We start from the raw sequence: 25,348 nt of genomic DNA, 5'->3' as shown, positions 1-25,348 counted from the left end.
TCTCAGCTCCAGCACTGAATGCTAGGAAAGTCAGCTAAGCTACTTCATCTACCGCCACCCGGCGTGGTCAACGCTGGCAGTGCTGTCAGACACTAGAATTTGGGCTAGGATGCTATTCATACCTGGAAGAAGAATAATACTAAACAAACTGAAAAGAATAAGTTAACTAAGGCCAAAAAAGTAATTTACTTTCACACACATCGGGTCTGGAATTGAGTGTCAGTTCCTCATGCAAGAGGCCTGCATTTAAGTCGTTCATCTACCAAAATCTCTTTGTGTGTAGAGACTTTGTACCTATTCTCACCCAGGTGCAAAAGGACACTTGTGCTCTTTATTTGACTGTGTGGTACTCTAATGTTCACTAATAACAGATGATAATGAAAGACATGTAACTGGGTAATAAAGGGGGAAAAACACATTTTAATGTTAATCAGTGAGGCATATTGAAAATAAACATGAATAATAATGTTGAGTATTTATTAAAAATGAAAAATAAATGTAAATAATAAGTGTAATACACATGTTGATTGGAACACCACCAAAAAGTCAAATCTGCCTAAAGTGGATATACATTGGACCTAGGAGTGACATTACAGAGACCAATAACTCTTTCAACATATAAATGGAATGCGACTGTTGTATTTATATTAATTGTAAGAGCTGAAGAAGTCTGAACCGATTGATTACTGCATATCTGGAATGTCAGAAAAAGGTGTGTGCTTCCAGAATTTCTTTTGTGGTGCTCGCTGGATGATCATTTTGTGCTTTACAGTGAAAGCAAGACATCAGCCTGACAAAAGACAATATATTACGGTGAAGTATTCGCAGTACAGTAGAGAAAAACATGTCTGATAGCAAGGTAGCCTGGGTAGCAGTTGGTTTGGAGACTTACATATATATATAATATTTATCAAGAGATAAGGCGATTAGGAAAGGAAATATCCCAACAATTACACAGAAATGTTTCTGTTTATGTCTCAATTAGATTTTTGTAATCTTTCTATTGAGGTGTTCTTGGTTAGCTGTCCAAGTTGTTGAACTCCTCAGTCTCTGGCAGCCAAGCGGAGGGAGTGAAGGGGTAGGAGGACTTGCTGATGAGATGTCAGATTTGTCAGACATTCTCCAAAATTACCCAGCGCATTAAGACTGACTGTCCTCCTGCGTGAGGGGCATTAATATGCACTTCTAATTCCCCTTCCTTGTGCTTAGCTGTTAATTTAGCCATTCAGTCGTTGACAGTCACGCCGTCCAGAGCTACGGGTAGGTACAGTAGAGGGTAGGAGGTTTGACGTGTCGGCCACTTTACAGGTTAATAAGTGCTGCATTAAAAGACAAAGTTTTTCTAAAAATGGCAGAATTTGCACATGAATCCCTCACTTAAAATCAACTTTTTTATGTGGTAATGTCCTCTTATAACCAATAGCAGGGTTTTATTGGGGTTATATGTGCTGCACTACATTATAGAGAGAGGTCTTTGCAATATTCTGTCCATTTGAGCAGGGCGGTGTTGTGGTTAATGCATGGGAGCTTTCCACAGACCCACAGAGGGATGGTATAGCATTTTTTAGGATCACTGTTGTGATTCAAAATGGCCCAGCAGCATCGTGCAGGAGCCTGTGTGCTGTTTCTGAGGCATGCTTAGTGTGCAAGTATGATTCCCTGTGGAGAGCACAGCAGAAGATAAGGGGGAAAGAGAAAATAGTTTCATCAAGTTTTGATAAGTCCATTCTCAAAGAAAAAGCCTATTGACAATACTGATATGCTGATAATAAATCTGTATCTGTTGCCGATCTGAATGCACACCGACTTTTCGCAAAGCCAGTGAATCACAGCAGTATAAAACCTAATATTGATTTCTTTTTTCTTTTACCTTCGGTTTTATTGTTGATTGAACAGGAGTCATGCCGGTACAAAGATCACAGCAGCACAGCTACTCTGCTGGCAGATAACAATATAGACAAACAAACCTGAAGAAAAACACAAAGAGAAAGGCTGAGGACAAAGAGCTGTGCTGAAGAACGAAAAACATACGCTGGAGATATACAGAGACCTCGAGACTGTTAGATAAAGGCAGTAGATGTGAAAGCCAAGGAGAAGTAAACAGAAAGGCCTTCAGAAACACTGGACAGAGAAAAATAAGTGTGGAAAGGAAGAAGAGGAGGACAGCGCTAAACCATGACGAGAGCACAGTGAAAGAAGAAACAATTAGGTCTAAAGTGAAGGCTAAGATTAAATGTTGACAGGCAGAAGCTGGAGATCGCTTCAAGTGAAACAAATAATGGAGCAGGCTTCCTCTATAGGCAGTATGAAAGATAAAAAAAAGAGTCAAGAAAAAGGTGACATGAACCTTGTGATAAGAACTGATGGAGAGACGTTACAACAGAGTTTCTATGCAGTATATAAAAGTATGAAATTTGATTTTAGTATTTCCAGGGCTGGATAAGTATGGAAACAAAGAAAAGAGAGTCTGAAAAAAAAAAATTTGATTCCAGCCTATTGCTTCTATTCTGTTTAATAAAATATGAAACAGAAGTTCTGAGAAAAAAATTGTACAAAGAGAGGGTTTTTCATGTCGAACCAAAACAGGCAAGGCTGTCAAAGTAACACGCCTATGTCATTGGTAAAATGTAGGCTGTGTCTCAGACTCATACTATCATTTATTTAAAGTGTTGTAGAACACTTTTGTTTTATTGTCATTGATCAGTTAGATGACCTGAACCATGGCTTAATGATTCTGAATTACAGAAGTTCTGATCAGTCAGGGATAGGTGTGTTTTTAAAATATATAATGTGGCTATTACAGAATGTGTGGCCTAAAATGCACAAGAGCTTTAGTTTTCCTTAACAATCAGGGCTCAGCAGTTAGGTCTGTCTGCTTGTCTGGGGCAAGTAAAAAGTCATGTCGAGCTAGCAAACCTACAGTCGCTACTGACTTGCGTTGTAAAAAAAAATAAACTATTTTGATAATTAATTAATTCTTTGATTAATTAATGTAATTTTCACCCAAAAATGGCAGACAATGCAGTTGTCAGCCTCTAAAACAGTTCTCCCATCGTATTGTCATATTAAACTGAATATCTCTGGGTTTTAGACTAACAAAACAAGATATTTAAAGACATCACCTGGGAATTTGAAAAGCTAAGAGGAGAAGAGAGAGATTTTTTTTTTGACATTTTACAGATGTCACAGCTCTTGAATAAACATGATAATCAACTTTAGTCTTTTTTTTTTATTTGATAACTGCTAATAAATAAAACAGTTTGTACAGGGGCAAGTAAAACTGATGTTGGGCAAGCTGATTTCTGACGCACTTCCTGGACGAGGGCAAGTGAAAAAGACATTAATGTTGAACCCTGACAGTAATTCTCTACATGTTTGGAATTGGTTTGGCAAACTCATTAAATTATGTAATAATTCATTTGATCAGTGCATTTGATAGAAGATTTAAGAGAGGCATTAGAATGTACCAGAGGCCCCCAAGGTTATGCTTTTAGAGCCAGAATTTTCCCCATGGGGGCGTGGCCTCAGACTGGGGGCTGGTTACTCTATCTAGAAAGCCCGATTTATGAGTTATGGAGCGATTACTATAAAATAGAAGTTAAATGTTTTCTGTGTACGAAACTAAACCTTTATTGCTGCATTCATTGTGTCCATTTCCCTGGACAAAGTGAATAAACAAGGCTGCACAGATGCTGTGAAAACCTTTTTTCCGCATATTTTTGGTTTTTATCTGTAAAAGAGAATAAAATATAATGTAAAAAATAGAGTGAGGAACTAGAGTTGGGCAGTGTGTTAAAAATTTTCCTAATGACCATTGTCAGCCCATCCATCGTCGATTGGCAATATCTTTGTCCCCCCTCCCACCTCCTCCCGTTGTCTCCAGTCTCAGCTGGGAATTCACGTTCATGTTACGTATGCTGTGTCTGTTCGCTGCGTCCAGTAGACAAAATAAACTTAGAAAGTGTCTAGAAATTACATGTTCTTACACTTATTTTCCATTTTAAATGGAGAACACTTTCTGAATTCAAGTTTCTCTCTTTTACCGAACAAGACGGCATTAATTGGCTCATTAAATCGTCGGAAAACACACTTAATTCAAACTCGTGTAAAACTCACCAAAACCATCTTTGTTAGTCTGTCCACTCTTCCAACAATCACCAACTCTGGTTTGGTCAAAATAAATCCTTAATTCACCGCCTGAAAAGAGTCTGACTGCAGGCTGTTTTCCTCTCACTCGTCACCCAGTTCAGCTCACTCATGGTCGGCTGAGTGGGTGTGAACTGCGCCGCTGGATGAGAGCGCAGTGCAGAGCAGAGGCTGTCACTCTGCAGACTATTACATTAGTAAAATAAAATGACAAGTATCGTCCTAAAAATCGGCCAAAAAAGCAATCGGCGATGGATTCAGCCTGCTGTTGATAGACGATATATTCATCCAATCACCCAACCCTAGGGGGGACAATAATATAATATTTTTTATTCAATATGTTAAGGGAAAATAATATGAGTGTAGGTTTTCTTCTTCTTTGGGCAGAGATATATGACAGTTGAATATCCAACATTCTGCATAAGAGTATGAACTCAACAGCTACAGTGGGTGACGTATTCTGAGGGCTGACTTTACAATCCTTAATGTAAAGTCTGGTTGGGGAAGGATTTCACACTGTAGAAAAAAGCTAGATGTCAAATATGGTCTGAAAATTCTACAGAAGAGTCTGTAGTATGGAGAAAGAGAAAAAGATAAGTAAAATCTAGAGGAAGTATAAAAAACATGGTGGCGTACGCTGAGCAGTGAGGAAGCGAGGGGAGAAAACGGGGAAATGAAGAGAGAATGATGAGGAAGAGGAGGTGTACACCCGAAGAGAAGAAGCTGAGGCAGGCGAGAGATGATGGGAGAATGGGGTAGTAAGAGAGACAAAAAGGTGGAGGACATATCAGACAGTTGGAGATGGGGGGGGGGGGGATAGAAAGATGGGTGGATACCATGAGGAGATAAGTGGTTATGGAGGAAGTCAGAGATGGACAGTGGATGAAAAGATGCAGAGAGCGAGAAAGAGATGGCAGGCCCCTCAGCAGTCGACACTAATGAAGAAGAATGAGGGGCTATCACTGCTTTCTGGACTTGCTGCTGACCACACACACACACACACACACACACACACACACACACACACACACACAGAAAGTTTCACACACACTTTCATTTAAGCTTGTACTCAATTTTTGACACAAAATTTATGAGGCGAACTAGAAGTCGAACTCCACATTCACCTCATTGCTATGCGTGAATAAATATTACAAAGTGTCTTGTAGCTTTCTTTAAACCAGGCCTAATTAAGGAACAGAGTTTCTCTCAATTTTCAGATTTGTTCTGAGAGAAAATGTCTCAGATTAAAAACTCTGGAGTTCCACACCAAGCTTCTAAATAAGTGTAGGTTGCTTTAATTGGGGCTAAAGTCTTGCGGTGTCTTTATACCCTCTTTCAAAGTGCAGAACTTTTCTACAAAGTTGATGTACCATGGAGCAGATAGCACTTTTTATCCTTTGACACTCTATTTGTGACTCTGTGCTTTCACCAATGTGATTTCCTGCCCGCTGGAGGAAACAGGAATGAAACTTATAAGTAAAAAAAAATCTTAAATCTTAACAAATTGTTCAGTAGTTGTTCTCCGCTGCTTTCGCAAAGGTGTTGAATTGATTTTAAAAAGGTGACATTCATTTAGAGAACATATTTGTCTGATTCTTGTTTCCCTTCTGCTCTCAGTGGAAGGTCTGTTTGTGCCTCATTAGCTGTGACTGCCTACAGACAGGGAAAAAAAAAAACTTTAAAGAATCATTGAACTTTTTTTCCCTCCCCAGCTCACAGTGTTGCACAAAAGTTGATTAAGAGTCACCAGAACACAGTGGTAGAAAGCACAGTGCAGTGATGAAGGTCTGCTGACCAAAAGTTTTATTTTTTACATGTTTTTTATTCCTAGAAATGCACCAATGAACGAAGTTATTCTGCATTCTTTACTTGTGTTTATTTATATACGGTGATGTGTGCCAAAAAAAAAAAAAAAGCTTTATTTTTTAACAAATTGCAGCTGTAAATCTAATTGGAACTATCTACATGGCCATTTCTAAGTGCAAAACCCACCAACCATGTCTCATTTGATGTTCTTAGAACGTGCAGATTATTGATGCATCATATAGACAGAGGAAGCAATCAGGGTACGGTGGATGGTTGCACCAGTATGGGCATAATAATGCTGCATTCATGGAACTTTGATGGTCATAGAACATAAAAATATCCTGACATGTTGATACGGGTCAAGATGTTGCTACTGCAGGGGCAAACAATCAAGGGTAGGGCTGTCAGATTATTTTTTTTAAATCAAGAATGAAAAAATTAAATCTTATGTGATTTGTTTGAGTTAATTAGAGCCTAACCCACACAGCCCAATCTCAAAGTATGAAGGACAGACGCTCTTTCATTCATTCACACGGATCTGCTGCCTCTCTGAGTGACAAGCCAACAGGTGACCTCAGAAGTCTTCAATGAATCAATCAAGTTTATCATATAAAGTACAATCACAGGGAAATTTAATCCAACCATTTCCTTCAATTCGTGTCATACAAAAGAGTTTAAATACAAATGTTTCCTATGGGAATGTCCTGGCTGCAAATGACGCACTGCTGCACAGTTTTGACCTGAACTTTTGTCAGACACTCTGTTTCTATTTCTTCCTGTCACTCACACTGAAATGGCTTGTCTCGTGTTTACTTTCAGCTGATAGGAGTCAGAGATATCCTTGCTTTTAACTACGTGCTCGCCTACACACGACTTCTGCTTTGCGTATCTTGGGTCCATTTGGAGCGTTGGTTGTGCACGTCCTCAGGAATTAACGCTTCACGTCCGCAAAGAAGCGACACACATGACCGACAGGGGCAGAATGCAGTAAGGAGATAGTTACCAGCAACAACAATGGTGGAAAGTTTGAGGACAGCCTCATTGAACAAGTCCACATCGACCCCCAACTACAGACAATCCTGCCGCAACAGCTGGCAACAGATAAGTTCTAAGCTATGTACATGCACGGTGGAAGATGATGGAAAAGCATCTTTTGTTTCCACGTACTGTTTATGGTCTGAATTCTCTGTTGTCCCCTCTAGTGGTGTTTTGCAGTAACACACATCGATTCATAATAAAAGCTTATAGAAAACAAAATAACGAGGGACTTTTCATTATGAAGAATGAGAGGATGTAAAGTGTTGAGCACCGCCGGTCAGAGGTGGAGACTTTGAATACCCTTGTCTACTGCAGAGTCATTTGACCCGGAGCTGAATGCCTAATTTCCACTTTGCTTCATTTGCACTAATTCGGCCGCTAGACTGTTTTGTACCATCTGTGTTTTTGCCACAAAACACAATGTACTGACTATCCATATGTGTTTGTTGTTTTTGTTTTTTAAAGATTATTTTTTGGGCTTTTGCATTTATTTTGATAGGGACAGCTGAAGATATGACAGGAAAGGGGGCAGAGAGAGGGGCAATGACATGCAGCAAATGGGTCACAGGCGGAAATCGAACCAGCGACCGCTGCAGAGGACCAACAGCCTCAGTACATGGGGCGAACGCTCCAACAACTGAGCTATGGGAGCATCCCGTATGTGTTTGTATATGTTTACAGCTCACACTCTGATCTGCAGTTCTTTCTGTCGTTTTTTTTTCTTGTTAGCCTCCCTTTTCCTTTTGTACATTCATGAAGTGAAGTTACATACCCATGGAATAAGCATGAATTTCTTCCTCAAGTTAGAACATTTTCAACTCGCTTTTACACTTCGGTGATCCGCCAGTATGCTCGAAAATATCCAAATAATTAACCGAGGATGTTTGAGCCGTTCCACACCCTGCAGCAAGGTGGTTCATGTGACTTTGATATAGAAGTGTAAGATTGATTGTGTGGCAAATTTGGGCCAGTTGCCATGGAAAGTCGTGCGGAGATGATGCAGTAGTGTGTGAGCGCTCAGGAAGGTTGTATTTTGCAAGCGTGGTTGATTCTTACAAGCTAAGTGTTGACTTAAAACATAATGAAGGCTGCTGGTAGCAGGAGGGAGTTTAGTGAAAAAGAAAGCCTACAACAGAGAAAGTGGAAAACAAAGCACTCAGTGTTTAGCCTAATTGGGTTTGTTACAGTGATGTGAGCTTTGGTTTTTATTTGATTGGGTTTGTGAGGCATATGTTCAACAAATCGAATTCATCCCACCAAAAACACAATACAAGCGATTACAAGGGTGTTCAGATTTTTCTACTGCAAATCTCTCAATCATACTTTGCCCCCAGTATGAAATTTTAGTAAGCGTCTCTTCTTCATTGCTCTGTGTTTCATTTATGGTGTTCGCTGCCACAAATTCAAATAAACATGAAACAGCAGTAGTTTAACACCTTTGTCCTGTGTGTCCTGGACTGTGAATTTTTAGACTGTCACAGTACTTTGACTGAATGGCCTGTGTGTGTGTGTGTTTCTGTGTGTGTTATGGTTTCTGTCTCATTGAAAATCAGCCAGGGACGCAGGGACAGAGTTCAGGACAGTCATTAATGTCAGTGTAAACACACACACAGCGGGCCATAACTGGTGAACCTCTGAATCCAGTTTTCCTGACAGAAAGACAGGAGACAAGAAACAAGGCAAAATTACCTTGAAGCTGAAATACTGTGTGGGACATGTCTGTTCAAGGAATTCAAATAAATGTGTTTGTTTATTTTATTTAATAAGGGACAATGTGCATTAATTAACATGAACACACAAGTCCACCCTGTAAATGTGCCAGATTGAGGCTAATTTCATCTGCAGTCCTTGGCAGGTTAATGGCTTATAAACACGTTTAAAAATAACAAGATCTGTCCCCAACTAAGATTTTCCTTATTTGGTCGTCCTATACGAATATTTTAAAATTTATTTATTTATTGTTTTTACAGTGCAGAACGCCACACTAAATTCCTATATGAGCCGACATGAAACATGATTTAAATGCATTTCTTTGTCATCTGTGATGTGAAAATACCAGATTTTCACACAGTCAGAGAAATTAAAAGTGTGCATCCTCCTGTAGTTCAGTTATAAAATCAGCGGCCCTGCGGAGCTTCTCTCCCGAGGCTGCAGCTGCTGTCCAGCATCACCTGCGCTGCATCCTCCATGCTCTTTTACGCCATGAATTAAGGATTTATTTCGACCAAACCAGAGTTGGTGATTGTTGGGAGAGTGGAAAGATGAACCAAGACGTTTTTGGTGAGTTTTAGGATTCCGGTGTGTTTGGCGAGAGCATTTTAACAGCAGTTTCACTCACGTAACAATCTGAGCCTGCCGGTGGCAAAAACAGGCACAAACAACCAGCAAACAAATAAGCACCGCCTGCTGTGTGCCCTCCATAGGTGCGCCTGCATGGATGAGGTGGCTGACAGTGTGTCACGCTGCTCTGCGGTTCTGTCGCTCTTTTCTCCCATCACAGTTAGTGTTATGGTTTGTGGTGATTTAGAGACTCTCTTTGTAAAGTTTACAGCCTGTCATGCTGTTTAATTGCTCCGTGCACAGCGGCACAGATAAAAGTCAACCGGCAGTGCACGTGCTCCTGAGGATATTTTTTAATTTGATAATTTATTGATGATTCCCTTTAATTCCTCATTGAAAGGTTCTTCTGTTTTATCCTTTGACTGTGTACACTGACAAAAGAAAAGAACGACTGCTTGACTGAAAGAATCTCAGTCAATGACGGGGGCTCCGACTAATGATTGGAATCATCGACTGTCAGCCCTAAAACAACATTCAAAGAAACATAAGCACAGACAAAGCAGATATTAAGCAACATATTTTGCATTACTAAAGAAAACATGACCTTAACCATATACTAACTGTTTATAGTTAAAAGTTTACTTAAATATATAAATATACATGAACACAATTTATGTAACATCTTCACATTACAAATAAAACATAACTAACTTCCAGTTCTTCCAGTGGAGTATTTCGTCTCTCTTTTCCTGACTAAATAACAGAACTAATTTAGCACTGAATAACAATTACAGTGCTTATAACAGCAAAATAAATACTAAGCTGATTTTTCTTGGTATTCTACAAAATCCGGATTCAAAGTCTGGCAATTCTTCTGCTGAAACATGATCATATTTGTTAACCCGAGGAAAGGCCGTTCAAATGCTTTGGAGTCAGACACAGCCACGCTTTCGACTGTTTATTTTGGCATTTCAACTGTATTTATGAGAGCTGCTAGCTAACGGAAAGCTGTGGAAAATATTTGCAAGTTTTGTCAAATTTTCCCAGTTTACAAAAACTCAAATTTAATTCAAATTTTACAATAATGATATTAATTTGATTTCAAAGCCCACAGTAAAGTCTTTCTTCTGATTGGTTCTGCCTGACAGTGGTTCGTGTGTGTGTGTGTGTGTGTATGTGTACTTCAAGGCCCCTGTTGTTTCTAATGTGTCTAATTTTTGCTAAATTCAGTTTGATTCTGTTCACAGCTTTTTAAAGTCGTGTTTTGAATGTGAGATGTAAATCTGTTCCTATATCTAACTATTTAAACTCCTGCATTACAGTGTGTGGGTCTGGCTGTGTATCTGCAGACCTTGGGGGAAAAAAAAAACACTTTTCACTTTCCTCATAAAGTCGTTTGAAGTTCAGCCATGAAAGAATTACAGTTATCAACCATCCTTTTATGTGAAAGATGCTCTTTCCAATTTATTTCTTTAATTGCATTTTTAAGATTGCTAAACGGAATATTATGAATTTTATACTGCTCTAGATTAATTCTCCTTTCTTAAGTAATTCCTCTCTTTAAAAGGAGTCATTGTTTCCCTGCTTGTTGAAGTGCACATGATGGATGTTCACTCTCTGGTTACCTGAAAATTCAGTCACACCAACACACATGTACTTACACCGGCGCAGAGGGTTTGCCGAAAAGTTTTTGTCAGTTGGTTTATCTGATTTTTCGTCAGTTTGTTTTTGCTGTAGCCTCTTTTATCTATCTTTAATGACTCTTCCTTCATCTGTCAATTTTGTTTTTCTGCCTCTGCTTTCTTTAAACCAACACCTTTCATCTAGCTTCTGCGTCTGTCTGCGACTCTTTTTTCCCCCTTTCTCTGTGTCTACTCCGCTCTCTTTGTCTCTCTTGTTTTATTCAGTCTTCTCCTATCCCCTTTTCTTTTTCTAAACCCCTCTCTCCGTTTTCCCCGGCCGCTTCCTTCATTTCTCTCTCCTTGCTCCGCGGTTGACTTATTGATTTCATTTTCATACTGTTGGCAGTTGTTCCCTCCGTCATAAACCATCAGCGTTGCCTCCTTTCATGCCGGCATTGATCATTGTAGAGCCGATCACAACCAATCACCAGCAAGCGTCATTATCTGCTTTCGCTCTTTCTCTTTTGTTGTTCGTCTGTCTTGTATTGTGTGCTCTGTGGGTTATATTTTTTAATCTAGCGATTCAGCACTCCGGTGAAATAACAGCCCTGTACATTTAGGTATTAAGGTAGAGCATTCTCTTTTCTTCTTCTTTTAAGTGTTGTGAAAAATCTTAAGTGTTGTGAAAAATAGCTCACACAGTTTTCTTTAGAGGCCTTCAGCTTTTCATCTGTTTCACAAAACTTTCATAAGAACTTGTCAGAACCTTACTCTTGTTGTTGCAGTAAAATTAAAGGAGCAACATGCAGCAGTGGTGCGAGCACAGCAGTCCAAATAGCAGGACGATTATCTGTGGTTACGCAAGTTTTTTTTCCTGCTGCCCCCTCCTCCCCAGTCTCGAGGACGAGGACAAGTACACCGTAAGTTGTTTATCGTCTCTCAATGTTTAATTTAAGCACATTACCCTGAAAACAAAAGCTCACTACTCTGGAGTTGGAGTTAGGTCACTGCAAGTCTCACTGCCTGCCAGACTCCATTAACTTATTGCCTAATTTAACCATTATAAACATTTACTCCTTCTAAAAGATTATTAATGATTTCTTACGCCTCATAAATGGACACTCACTCATTCGGCAAACATTCGGCACTAATTTGAGCTCTAATTAACTTGAAACAGGCAAACAAAAACAGTTATTCCAGCGAGACATTGTGGCTGTAGAGTCCTAGAAGCAACTATCTCAACTTAACATGTTTCCTCAATCTCTGATGACATGTCACGGTTGTTTTATGATTAAATGCAGAAAATATGTTCCAGATTTCTCCTTTAAACTTCTACTGTCTGTGTGTGTGCCTGTGTTTGTGAGCTGACTTTGACAATGAATGCACATATCCCCGCCACTCTTCACCACTGTTGTGTTACACACAGAACTTCCTCTTCCATTCTCTTTGAGAGATATAACACTTGCTGCGTCTCTATCTGCCACCGCTCTCTGTCCCCATTCTTCCTTTCTCACCCTCCCTTTCCCACATTTCCCTTTCCCCGTCTTTTGTTGCGCTGCAGTGTTCGATCGAACAGCACATGAAGCCAAATCTAGAGCCTCTGTTTCCTCTTTCATCCGCCTCGTGGCCCCCGGTGGCCCTCAGACGCCTCAAAGCTTTCAAACGAGTTGAGAGTCGTGGGGGGGGGTTGTGTGGAGACAGGGAGGGGAGGGGGTTGAGTTGAGGGTACTCACAATTGCCTCCTGAGGGAGGCATTTCCATCGGCTTTTGTACCCCTCGCACACTGTACCCTGACCTTTCAGAGTGCCACCACGCCTGTCGGCTCGCGCCACCAGACCCCCTGCTCTCTCCCAGTCTTTCTGCGCGCTCTGATGGGGGTCCCGATAATAATTGAACACAGCCCTGTATTGTGTTCAGCTGAAAGCCTCCTCGGCTGCGTAAGCAATTGATGCACACAGTTGTTTTTTTTTTTTTAGTTGTTTTTTTTTTCACACACATTTCACACCGATATTCCGGTCAGAATTTTATCGCCCCCTCTCTTGCGCGCTTAGCAAGAGGTTTTGTGGAACCAAGACCACCAGCTGGGATAAGAGAGGACAACAGCAGGGCTTTTAGGTGGGTTTTTCACTGGCTTTTGTTGCCTCGAAGCAGCCGCAACATTATCGGAACAGTCCACTTTGTACCAGCCTCTCTTTTGTGTCCTGTTGTCACTCAATCCATCCGTCTCTCCACCTCCTCTTTCTCTTTATGAGTTGAGGCCTGCCTCCCCTTTGTGATTGCGCTCCAATTCACACCCTGTACTCCCAAAGAGATTGATTTTTTTTTCTTCTCTGGCCTTTTTGTAAATAAATAAATACCATTGTGTTATTGTTTGCTCCCAGAGCTGTGTTGACAAGTTCACTTTCATGTGAAACTTTGAAATTGTTTTTATAGTTTTACTGCAGTTATTTACAATTCTTTGTCTAGCAAATGTTTCAAAGGCATCTGCTTATTTGTATTGTACTAAAAATATGACGAAAGAACTTGACATGTTTTCTTTTTTTGTCCATTCTTCATTTGTGCTTCCAAGTAACGTAATTAAAATTGTGGCCCTACAATTAGCCTGAGGGTAGTGTCAGCTATATCTGTTTGCTACATCTGTATATGCTAACTTCCCCACACTGCTGCATGGTGCATTTAGTGGCCAGAGGCTAAGGTTACACTTCAAGCAGTAAGATGAAATTCTAAATCAAAAGTCTCCTGTTCTCCAGGAAAAATGAACCCCTCAGTAGTTTATATAAGATGACTGAGAGTCTAAAGCGACTCATTTAGAATGCTCGGTTAGGCTGTACTTAGGGACAGCGATGCTGCGAGCTAGCTGCTAATGTTAGCATGCAAACAGTTCAAATGTTAACATGCCTACGTTAAAGTGGCATTGAGGGGTTAGGCTGTAGATTGCCACCGAGTATCACTCATCTCACCCTTAACTTCCAAACAGGGGCTATTGTAGAAAAAGCACAAATGAGAACCTTGTGGTGACACTAAAGAAATAAATTCAGGTGACCGCTAATGTCGTTTGGACTCATGGAGAAATCTGTAACGTCTGTACAAACTTTCATGCCAATCAATCCAGCAGATGTTGAGATATTTTTATATATAAAAACTTTGACCTTCCGGTGGTGCTACATTTCTCTTGTTTTGCAAGTGCCCTAGAATATTTGTGTGTTTAGGAGTTGTTACTTTGATTGATATATCATTGTCATTCAAGCTTGTTGCCATTTTTCATAGATGTACTGAAGCTATTTATTTTTTTTTTTTGGCCGTGGCAAAGCAAGGTTTTGTCCTTAAGCTGCCGGCATACTCTGTCAGAAATTCTTGTCGGGTGGTTGAATAGCTTTGGAAACCTGCTTCCCCCAGCACCTTTCCAACGTCGGATTAGGGGGTGTCTGACATTTCTGTAACTTTACAAAACCGATAATCTGACATTCACGCCCACTTCACACTGTGATTGGCCAGCTGTGCGGAGGTGAGGAGGGGAGCCAGGGTTCAAACTTCCTTTTCAAGCTCTTTTTTTTCAGAGTGGAACCTGAGCAATGTCTCTCTGCATTTAAATGATATAGAATCTCTTCCCCTCTCTCCGACAGCAAGTTTTTCACTCCGTTTTGAGTGTTGCCATTGCCTGTTTTTCCGATTGGCAACATGTTTTGTGAATTGTTTCTGTTTGAGCATTTACCTTTATTCTTAACTCTCACCTACAATGTTGTGATTGGGCAATTTCAACAGTGGGGAGCAAATGAAAGGGCACTGTTGTGATCTTCGAGACCCTAAGACCCTACCTTCATAAGACAAGTAAAAATAAAAGCCTGTAACGTTATCAAACCAGTAACTAGACCACAGTCAGATGTTAAGAGAGAAAGGAAAGTGACTGATGTCATGGTGAAATGTTTAATCTCGACTTTTAAAAGTTGCATGATGGCTCAACTCATTCTGCACTGTTGTGCTCCCTTAACGCAGGCGGAACGCAGTGACGCTCTTCTTTCATCTGGGAAACAACACACACGGGAACTCTGCTTTGGTCTTGAGAAACTGCAGCCTAATTATTTTCATATGCGATTAATTGGTCGATTATTTTCTTGATTAATCGATTATTAGCCGTCAGAAAATGGTGAAAAAATGTTGATCAGTGTTTGCCAGAACCTAAGATGACGTCCTCAAATGTCTTGTTTACTCACAACCCAGAGATATTCAGTTTACTGTCAGAGAGGAGTAAAGAAACCAAAAACTGTTCACATTTAAGAAGCTGAAATCAGAGAAGATGAACTTTTTTCCTAAAGAATTACTGAAACTGATTAATCGATTATCAAAACAGTTGGTGATTTAATTAATAATCGATTAATTGTTGCAGCTCTAAACTCAAACCTACGCTGTACATCTACAGCGCTGTCGCTGTACATTTACTGACAGACGGGCAACTCCGGTGCTCACCTTTTCCTCCACTCAGCACGCACTGACCATCACTCTCTGCCACCATAGACAATAATTAGTCTGCTACTCGCCCTCCTTCATGCTCACTAAATCCACTAAATCCAAAATACTCTTGAGGACAGAGGCATTTTTCTTTTTAACTTGATAGTCCTAAAACTTTATTCCCCAGACGCCATGTTTCTCAGCTAAGCTGTGCTGCCTTGTCCATCAGTAAGAGAAACTGACCTCTAGTGGCACATGCTCTGCACTACAATACATCAGTTTAATAGACAGAACCCTGTCAGTATTTTTGACAATATTGAAAATCATACCTTTAGAGTTTCTTAATATCCTGCTGTAACGTAATACCTTGATGCCACCCAAGCCTAATCTGTATAGCACAAATTGATTAAGTTATACTGTATGAATTTTATGATTGATTAGTCTATGTCCTGATTGACCATAATTTTGACAAGACATTGTTTAACTCATTTATCAAGCAAGAATTCTCATCATGTGTCCTGTGAAGATTTTCTGCTCTCATCTGTTTTATATCATTGCAAATTGAATACCTGTGGGTGATTATTTGAAAAAATAATGAGCAGATGAATAGATAATGAAAAAATCCAATAGTTGCCCTCTCAGTTCCTGTATTTTTGATATGAAGTGGAAGAAGCTGATTATCCAGGTAGCCTGAAATGAACTTTGTTCGTGGAGACAGTCTTTGCGGTACGTGTTCTCCTCCACATTCCCCTCCATCTCCATCCCTCCATCCCTCAGCAGTGGAGTGGTCGGGCCTATCAACTGCAGAGCCTCAGCCTATCACCTGGGAGCCCCAATTGCCTGCCAGTCATCAGATAAAATGGATTTCCAATTGAGTCAAGGCTCCCAGGCTAGGTCAGGCAGAATGGAGAACTGCTGCTCCTCTACCTCTTTCTGTTTGTTATTTGTTTTTCTCTTTCTATCTCCTACTGTGTTCGGCCTCTGTCCCTCTTCTTCCCTCTCCGCTCCCCTCACTCTGTCTCTCTGATCCGCTGGACGGAGCCACATGAAGTGAAAATAGGTTGTCGTTGTAAAAGCCCAGATACCGATGCGCTATTTGTGAGCCAGGGTGATGTAACCCCAGCAAGTCTTCGTCTTAGTGAGTGACTTCTTAAACTCGGGTGAATCTTCAATTAGACCAACAGGTGAGAAATCCATTAGTTTGCTAGTGGGTGAGTTGTTTACCGTTTTTTGTAATGCAATAGAAGTGCGTTAATACCACAATCTGTCAAAACACTAATCACTGTTGCTATTCATGCCATGGTCAACAGTGTACTATTAAACAATTATATTAATACAGAAGCTCATAAGCTGAAACACAAAGCATAGCCTGGGGTACCAAGCATTTTATATTTCATATATCTAATTAATAAGAAACCCTATTAGACTCATCAGAGCAGAGGCTAGTCTTCCTGAGGTCAAAATGACCAGTATTTTGATCAGTGATTCATTGTTTATCCAGCAAAAAAGTCTAAGCAGATGTGAGGATTTGCTGCTTCTCTCTGCTTTGTATCATCACAAATTCAGTATGTTTGTGATTTGGAGTAATTGATTAATTGAAAAAATAATGAACAGATGAATAGATAATGACAGTGTTCAGTAATTGCTCTCCTAGTTCCTGTATTTTTAAAAGAGGTGGAAGAAGCTGATTATCTAAGTAGCCTGAAATGAACTTTGTTAGTGGAGACAATCTTTGCAGCTCTGTTCTCCTCTACTTTCCTCTCCATCTTCATCGTTTCGCCGTCTCCTTTGTCAAATGGCATTGAATCTTTGCCAGACGGACATTTTTCTTCACATGGAACGTTTGTAGTACTCACTAATTATGGTCATATCTGAAGCAAACAAATTAGTGCGAGACAAAGATGTCAGGTTCCACTGGTGGAGCCATTTTTTTTCCTTTTTGCTTTGTGAACACACGCATATTTTCTAATAAAGGAATTAAAGGATAAGGTGATGATATTTTGTGTTTTTCAACAAATGCCATTACCAAAACCATGAATTTATCTTGCTAACTAATTCGTTGTCTGGGTTTCCAGAGCTTGATAGAGCTTTTTCATCTGTGACTTAGAGCTCCATTGTCACTCGGTGACATGTCCCGTCATTACAATGAACATGGCTACTGTTCTTTATTTATTCAGTTCCACGTACACTGTCCTGTCAGATGCTACTAGAACCTGCCAGACTGTGCATTAATCCACATGTGAAAATACTCCCCAGAACACACTATTTTGTCTTATTTTTAATACTTTAAAGATTAGTGTCCAGCTGTTTTAGGAAATAGCTTCTTAAAAATAGAAGCAAAATTTTTATTACCATTTTTAATGATTTATGTCTTCATTAGGAAGCATTTAGCTTTGAACTGAGTGCAACAGACAGGAAAGAGAAGTCGCAAAATGCTGAGACACTTACTCACATGTTGTTGGTTAAGGTCTTCATGAACATTTTTAAAAATGAGAAAAATACAGACAAATACCAACCCTGTCCTTCAAGCAAACTAATAAATTTCATGTAGTGAAAATGCAACTATGCCAATGGAACATATAGTTTTTCAGTCATATCAAGATTTTTCATAAGCTGGTGAAGTTTTTCCAGTTGTCACGGAGAATTGTAGATGTTCAGATTTCCATCTTCCCGAGCACGTTTCATGCTCGCTTAAATGCAGAGGTTGAAAGTTGATTCTTGACCTTAGAAATTACATATAATTGCATTTTGCTGCAAAGACCATTTTTACATCAGGAATGCTTTTCAAATGGAGGTTTACTACAGCTGATGATGAATGGAAAAAATAAGAACAGTGAGCAAAGATTCCTCAAAATCCTTTGAGAGTCGCAGGCAACATGCAAGACATGGGTGACTTACTGACAAACACATAGAAATCATGATTGTATAGGTCAGATGTTACCACCTCCTGCCCTTCAATGTTTATGATTGTATTTGCATGAAAACACATTTATACTTTACTTTTTACTTTTTTTCTTTGAGTGGTCAAGAGTAGTGACTCCTGAACATACACACAGAACACACAAAGTTAATTGAAACATTTTTTTTTATTAAGATTAAAAAAAAGAGAGATGATATTTTCTCAGGTTTATTACTGTATATAAACACCTATCATATTAAATAGAGGAGTGAATGGAAAGTGAGGAGAGGAAAACAGAGGGATGAGATGAGAGGACAGAGGAGGGGAGCCATATTGATCACACTGCCCTGTGAGTCTCGCTGTGGTTTTAATGGTGTGAGTTTCACAGCTGGAGTGAACTCTGCAGTGCTGAAAACGGATACCATGCCCTGTCTGCACACACATACATGCACTTACACTCGGCCTGTCTCTCTACCAGCTGGCTCTAGGTCAATGCACCCCTGGTCTTCAGTCAATTTAGCTGATTGCATCGTTCCACATGGACTGCTGGAGCTACAGGACGTCAGTGGGACCAGTAGTCATCCTGAAACAGCCCTCCTGCCTGCTGCTGTCCAGCCTGTGAAGCCGAGCAGGGCTGAGTCTGATCTGTTTTGATCTTGGAACCAAAGCAAATTCACCAGAGATTTTGATTTTAGCTTGATTTTATGATAAAGAACCTTGGATTAAAAGTACATGTAATTCTTGTATTAATTAATGGAATGAGTGATGTGGCTTAAGTTTTTGTCTTAATCAAGGAAAGCATAAATTTAAATATTTGCCATAAGAATTACAGTCGGTGAGACTATTCTTATGTCTTCCTCAGTTTTCCAAATACAGTAAATCATTGGTGAGATATCAAGACTAAGAATCTACATCCGGGCAAACAGCTATATGAGGCTGTTCCTTTGACATAAGCGAAGATGGAGGCCGTGTCTTCTCTTACTCCCATCTTTCACTGGTGATTCATTTGGAGCCTGTGCAGTGATGATCAGTGTTGGAACCATGCTTTAAGGTTCTCACCCATACAGTCAGCTGACTCAAACCCAAGCAGAGTTCAGCTGTCAATCATGACATGAAACTTATTTTTTAGAGCATCAAAAAACTAGCAAGACCAAATTGAAACAAAAATTAACACTTGAGCGTACATCAGCGTAATAAGAATTACCTAAAATGACAAAAAAACGTCTTTTAGAAAAATTAATTTAACAAGAACTTTTTACCCATGTCCCATCTGCTAGCATGGAGGGTAGAGAGGGCGACATGTTTTGACTTCACTTTTGGGTAGCTGTTTTTAGGTGTTGTCCATCTCTGTATAGGTCAGTGGGCTGTAGTAAATCTAAATGCTAATCCCACCATGTTCATTGCCACAACATGCTAACATGCTGATGTTCAGCAGGTTCTGTTTACCTTCTTCACCTTTGTAGTTTAGTGTGTTTGGATGCCAAACATTAGCTAATTGGCAGACCAGTACAACTGAGGCTGATGGTGATGTCGTTGGCAGGTATTTCATCAGGCAATGAAGTAATGGACAATGTAAAAATTTAACCTGATTATGGTGCCAGATAAAAAGTTTATGAACAACGTTATGTTCTTTGGGGAAGATGAATCTGTACCTGATTTCATGTCCAACCCTCCGATAGCTGTTGAACCAATTAATTCACAACCAAAAATGTCAAACTCATGACTGAGCAAGAGGAAAACTCAGGGGAATCACCATATTCTTGAGAATATATCCTCCATGAATTTTTCTGCAAACCTTAACGGTCATCCATCTATTACTTTTTGACATATTCCAACCACCTTATATTGGCATCCCTAAAACTGGCTTCTAGCACGTTAGATTCAATAGTGGGTTTTGTCTGACAACACCAAGTTCAGAAAAGAGATAACATCATGATCATGATTCCAAAACATTTACTTCAGCCAAACTTCATCTCCACTTGATAAAACTTTTATTGATAAAATGATAACATTACAGTCTTAAATTCTAATGCAATAGAGGTCAAGCAGATTTCATGGGAAATGAAAAGGAGATGAAGTGATATAGCAGGACGCACAAACGGCACACAATATACACAAGCTACCACAACTTGTGAAGGAGTGATTGAAAAGGTCCAGCAGCTCAGACTGCATCAGGTTGAGATGCTTTTGATACAACTACTATCTCACTAGAGAGGTGTGTTGAACGCACTCACTGTTAACCTCTTATCAAAAGAAAAAAATAGTGCAGTTGGAGTCTCTAGAGAGTTCAGTTTGTTGAATGACGAGTTCGAGAAGAATCAACTTTCTTGGTCACTTACACAGTCATGAGGTGTACAATGTATTGTGCAATTTGATCTCTGCATTTTTCTCGTGCTAAGGAGCATTTACGGCGCCCATGGACCAACTCCAGTTCGAAACCATTACTTGACAGCAGAATTATCTTAACGTTAAGTCCCATGGGGAGAACACTCAAACTCTGCATGGGAAGGCATTACAGTGATGGAATAGGACAGTTAAGTGTGAGTGCCTATCTATTTAACAAGCTAATGTCTACTGGAAACAAATGAGTGCTTGTGGCTGTTTGTAATCCTTTGTACCTTGAAACAGGTACCTGATAGAAGAGTCTAGAACCCTACATGTAGTGGATGATCATCAACAAGTATGGCCTGGGCTTTCAGCAGCACTTGTCTCTTGAATAGTTCAGACAGACCAACCCGTTTGATTCCTATAATCTTGCTGCAGTGCTTCTTTAAGAGCGTTTTTAGTGGACACAACAATTTTAGTTTCTGTAAGCAAAACTAGTGTTGTTGACCCTTCTTGCATAAGACCAGGCCTGTAAAAAATCACTATCAACACAGTGAAGTTTCATATTGATCAATATTGACAATTAGTGGTGATGAAGCTCATGGCTGACGACATGTTGTGCACTCTGCTGGAAGCAGCTAAGGCGATAAGTTTGTTGTTGTCTTGGTTGGAAAAGGAGCACACTTGGGGTTTGTCTGTTAAATGATCAATACTGAGAGACATACACCTTGCCAACAAAAAGACCCACAAACTGGGACTAGAGGCTTGTGCACATGATTGATAAGTACACTGCATGTGTCTGGAGTTGCATGCGTCACATCTGCATCTGAAAAAGCAATACTGTATCTGGCCCTCCATTCATTGTTATTCTGTGTTAAAGCTGAAGTAGTCAGGGTCAAGCCTCCCTGTTGTAATCAGCTTATATAATCATACCTGGGAGTCATCGTATTAGATATTGTCTCTCTTAGAAAGCATAAGTAAAAACTAATAAGGCTTCAAAGAGTTTATTGACCCTCACATAGAAGGCCAATCTCCTACTATTAAATGCCCATGAACATCCCATTTATACTCAATATGTCCTGTCGAGACCATCTCACTAACAAGGTGCTGCATATCACCTATCTTTTATTGATCATTTTGATGGGTTGTACTGCAAGGTTATAGGAACAAGGGTGCATAACGGCAAGGCTCCATTCAGATTGGCAAGTTATCACCTTGGCTTGATGGGCTGTCTCCTCTCAGGATCATGTTCCCAGGTGTTAATTGATGATAACCGTTTCTTGGGAGAGCACATGATCTGAATGACAGAGTTTAAGACAAGGTTGTACACTGTAGCTTGGGATCATGGTCTCAGAGGGACAATAAGTTGTTAAGGGTTCAAACCCCTAATTGATCTTTGCTTGAAAGATGGAGGTTGAACTGCCTGGATCAATTGCATGTAGCTGCTAGGTAGGCCTGATGGCCTATGGCACTTGTGGTAGTAATGGAATCTTCTTTAGTGGAACAGAATGCTAAGATGTATGGAGATTGTACATGAGAATTTACCTGAATCTATCTTAAATGGGTTCCAGGTAGGTCTTATGCACAGCGAGGAGTGCTGATTATTTAGTTCTAGTTAGAATAAAACAATATTCCTTTCAGCCACGGTTCGACATTTACCATGTCCAATGGCCACGAAATGTTACTCGGTGGCCTCCAAATATTTCATGTAGGTGTCCTCCTATGGTTTTATAGGAGTTTTATTCCTGTACTGCAATCCTTCACCAACCCAAAGTTCCAGTTCCACAATCATCCCAATTCCTTCATGCCTTTTAGTGGAACATTCTACAACAGCAGAAACTATATGATGCCAGCTAGTTGCTGATTTGTCGGGGCTACTGATGTATGGGTTTTACTAAGTTTACTCAAATGCTAATGTAATCCTTACAGAAGAACCAGAAACACCAAAGGGGGACTATGGAAAAAAAAAACAATACGTAAATTTAGGAGTGAATGGAAACAGGAGTTTAAATGCTGGAATATGACACATCCAAAGATGTAATGTGCTGCAGTGCATGGTGTCAGATTCTTCAACTAGCCAAGGAGCTCGGTTTTCATCAGAAACAGTGCCTTCAGGAAACATCACATCTGAATCCATGGGAAAAGTGGATGACAAGGGTCACAGATTAATTTTTTTTTTTTTTTCTTTATTGCTTTTACATACGTTTACACATGGGCCACCAAAAATCTGCTTTGGCCACCAAATTCAGGAACCTCACAGTGCTTAAAATGTTAAAGTCCCTCTTTTCAGCACTAAAAATAGATTTTCTATAGGGACAAGAAAATATTTTGAATGGTTCTACTTTACACTTGTGATTTTGAGAGTTAAATTATGGAAACTTACAATGTTTTATTGCTTTTCAAAATAAAGTGTAACTGATGAATTGACAATTATTATTGGTTGATATTTCACATATTGTTTTTAATACACACTATGTCTGACAATGAGTAAGAAAAAATTGCAGGAGAGAGCTGTCATAGACACACCTATGATAATTTAAAAATGCTATTGCCATTACAGTGTGTCCAACAGAGAGCACTGAACTGTAAAATGTCTCTTATACAGCTCATACAATACCAGGATTTTTTTACTATCAAATGTTTCAGTCTCACATTTTCCCGTATCAGTCGGGCTCTGCTACAACAAGGTTAGAGCTGCACAGGGTTATTGTGTGAATCTCTTTCGTTCAGAATAAAACTCTCTTCTAAAAATCTTCTGGAGTGTCACTGTCCTCCCACTATGAGACATATGGTGTATGCGTTTGTGTGGACTGCACTTTCATGAAAGAAAATGAGTACAGCTGTATGATTGATGTGTGTTTGATGCCAGCCAGTGACACAATCTGGTATTTTTAAGAGTTGGGAATGTGGTGGAATGAGGGGAAATATATTGACAGACATACAATGATAAGACCCACCTTATGCAAACAGATAAAGAGGCTGGGTGTCATGAGCAAAATTAACCGGCTGTTAAAAAAAAAAAAGCACAGTAGCACAAGACATCAAGTAGATTAAAAAAAAACGTCCTTGCACAAATAGGGCTGCATCAGTAGGGCTAATTGACCAATAATCCATCAGAAAAATGTGAAAAATGCTCGTCATAATTTCCCAGAGCTCAAAGTAACGACTGAAAAGCAGCAAATCCTTACAGTGAAGAAGCTAGCAACTGTTTGACATTTTTGCTCGAAAGATGACTGAAACAATTAACCGATTATCAAAATAGTTGCCAGTTTTGATCATCTAATCAATTTTTATTGACAGATTGTTGCAAAACTACTCAGTATGTAAAGGAGAGCAGTCCTTTAAAATCCTGACAAAAAATGCTAAAAACAGGCTGCAACAACAGAGAGGGACGAGAAAAACCAAGCAGGAAATTCTCATCTCGTCTGCCTCCTCTAATTGCAGTTTGTTGCAACATGAAAAAGCCTGTGGAGCAGCGATGTGGGGCTGCGTAACATCAGTCAACAGATTCATTTCTCTCCATTTCTGAGATAATCCCTACTATTACCACGTCTGACCTTTCTAGTTATGGTCAATTAAAGCCATGAAAGTTTGCTGAAAACAGACAGTTCTTACACCTAAAAGCATCTTAAAGGTCAGAGGGTGTGGCAGAAGTTCGAATGGACTAATTCTCAGTTATTTTTTTCTCTTTTTCTCCTAGAACCTCCTGGTCAACCATGGATGAAGAGAGAGAGGCAAAGGGTAAAACAATTATTTGATGAAGACTCTTACTTTAGCACTAAGAGCAGCACCTGTTGCATTCCTGTTTTGACATATGAGAGAGCTGATTTGCTGTTAGCATGCCTTCTTTTTAAAACTTTATAATTATGCTATTTATCCTGTGTATCATCTGGTAAAGTTGCTTTATTATTCTGCACAGCTACAGCGAAGCTTTTGAAAAAGTTAGTGTGGGTATTAGATTCATGGACTGAGTCAGTGCACCTTCAATTCAGTCTTTTACATCATCAGCAGAAAGTATTTCTCAGATCCATTCAGGGTCATTCCTCCTTCATCTGAATGTGAGATTCAGTTTACGTCCGAACCTCTGCTGCTTTTGTTGGACTGGGAAGAAAAAGGAAAGGAGTTTCAGACGTGAGATGAATGGAGTGCAGAGGGGCCGTCCTTGTTTTGATCTCTGACTGAAAGAAGAACTGATGGAGTTTTATTGCTTTTGAGTTAAATGGTTTTGTATTTTTTTAAGAACACAGGGATAAGCTCAGGTAATCCTGGCCATGACTTTAATTCATCCAACCTGTGATGTATTGTATGATTTTATTAAACGATTCACATCCTGTGATGGTCTTGTTTGTTTCTTTAGTGAATGAATGAAGGCTGCTTTATATGTCAGACAAAACAGAAACAACAACAACAGAGACAAAAATGAAAAGAATGTTCTTTACCGCCTTTTGCTGTCTTTTATGGCTGTGCTAACTTCACTGCCTTCTCCTCTGTATGTTTGGCCGAGGGAAGGGCTCAGCTCCTACACACACACACACACACACACACACACACACACACACACACACACCCACACACACACACACACACAGCAGAGCAGAAAGGCAGCGATGGAGACAGTGAACCAGATAAAGTGAAGGTAACACTTTACGAGTAAAATGTAGAAAAGCTTTATTTTAACTCACTTTGTCCACAGTTAGAAATTGTCAATATATTTGTTGCAGAAGAAACAAAACTCACTGCAGTCTTTTTCTCTCAGTGCATTAGCCCTTCAAAAAACACCATGCAG

General features: G+C 39.7%; 1 protein-coding gene across 2 annotated transcripts in view; it reads left to right on the top strand.

Moving 5' to 3' along the window:
• LOC146325666 (MICOS complex subunit mic25a-like) overlaps positions 1 to 24,895 on the top strand; it is a 108,258-nt gene extending 83,363 nt beyond the window's left edge. For both annotated transcript variants that reach the window (XM_084721799.1, XM_084721797.1), the window contains one exon: positions 24,263 to 24,895. In XM_084721799.1, the coding sequence (XP_084577925.1) occupies positions 24,263 to 24,286 (24 nt within the window). In that variant the 3' untranslated portion in view covers positions 24,287 to 24,895. The remainder of the gene's footprint in view (positions 1 to 24,262) is intronic.
• Positions 24,896 to 25,348: the final 453 nt, after the last annotated feature.

The sequence above is a fragment of the Lutjanus erythropterus genome, chromosome 6 (genome assembly GCF_056507025.1).
Source record: "Lutjanus erythropterus isolate fLutEry1 chromosome 6, fLutEry1.hap2, whole genome shotgun sequence".
Classification (NCBI taxonomy): domain Eukaryota; kingdom Metazoa; phylum Chordata; class Actinopteri; order Lutjaniformes; family Lutjanidae; genus Lutjanus; species Lutjanus erythropterus.
This window is presented reverse-complemented; position numbering and strand designations above follow the sequence as displayed.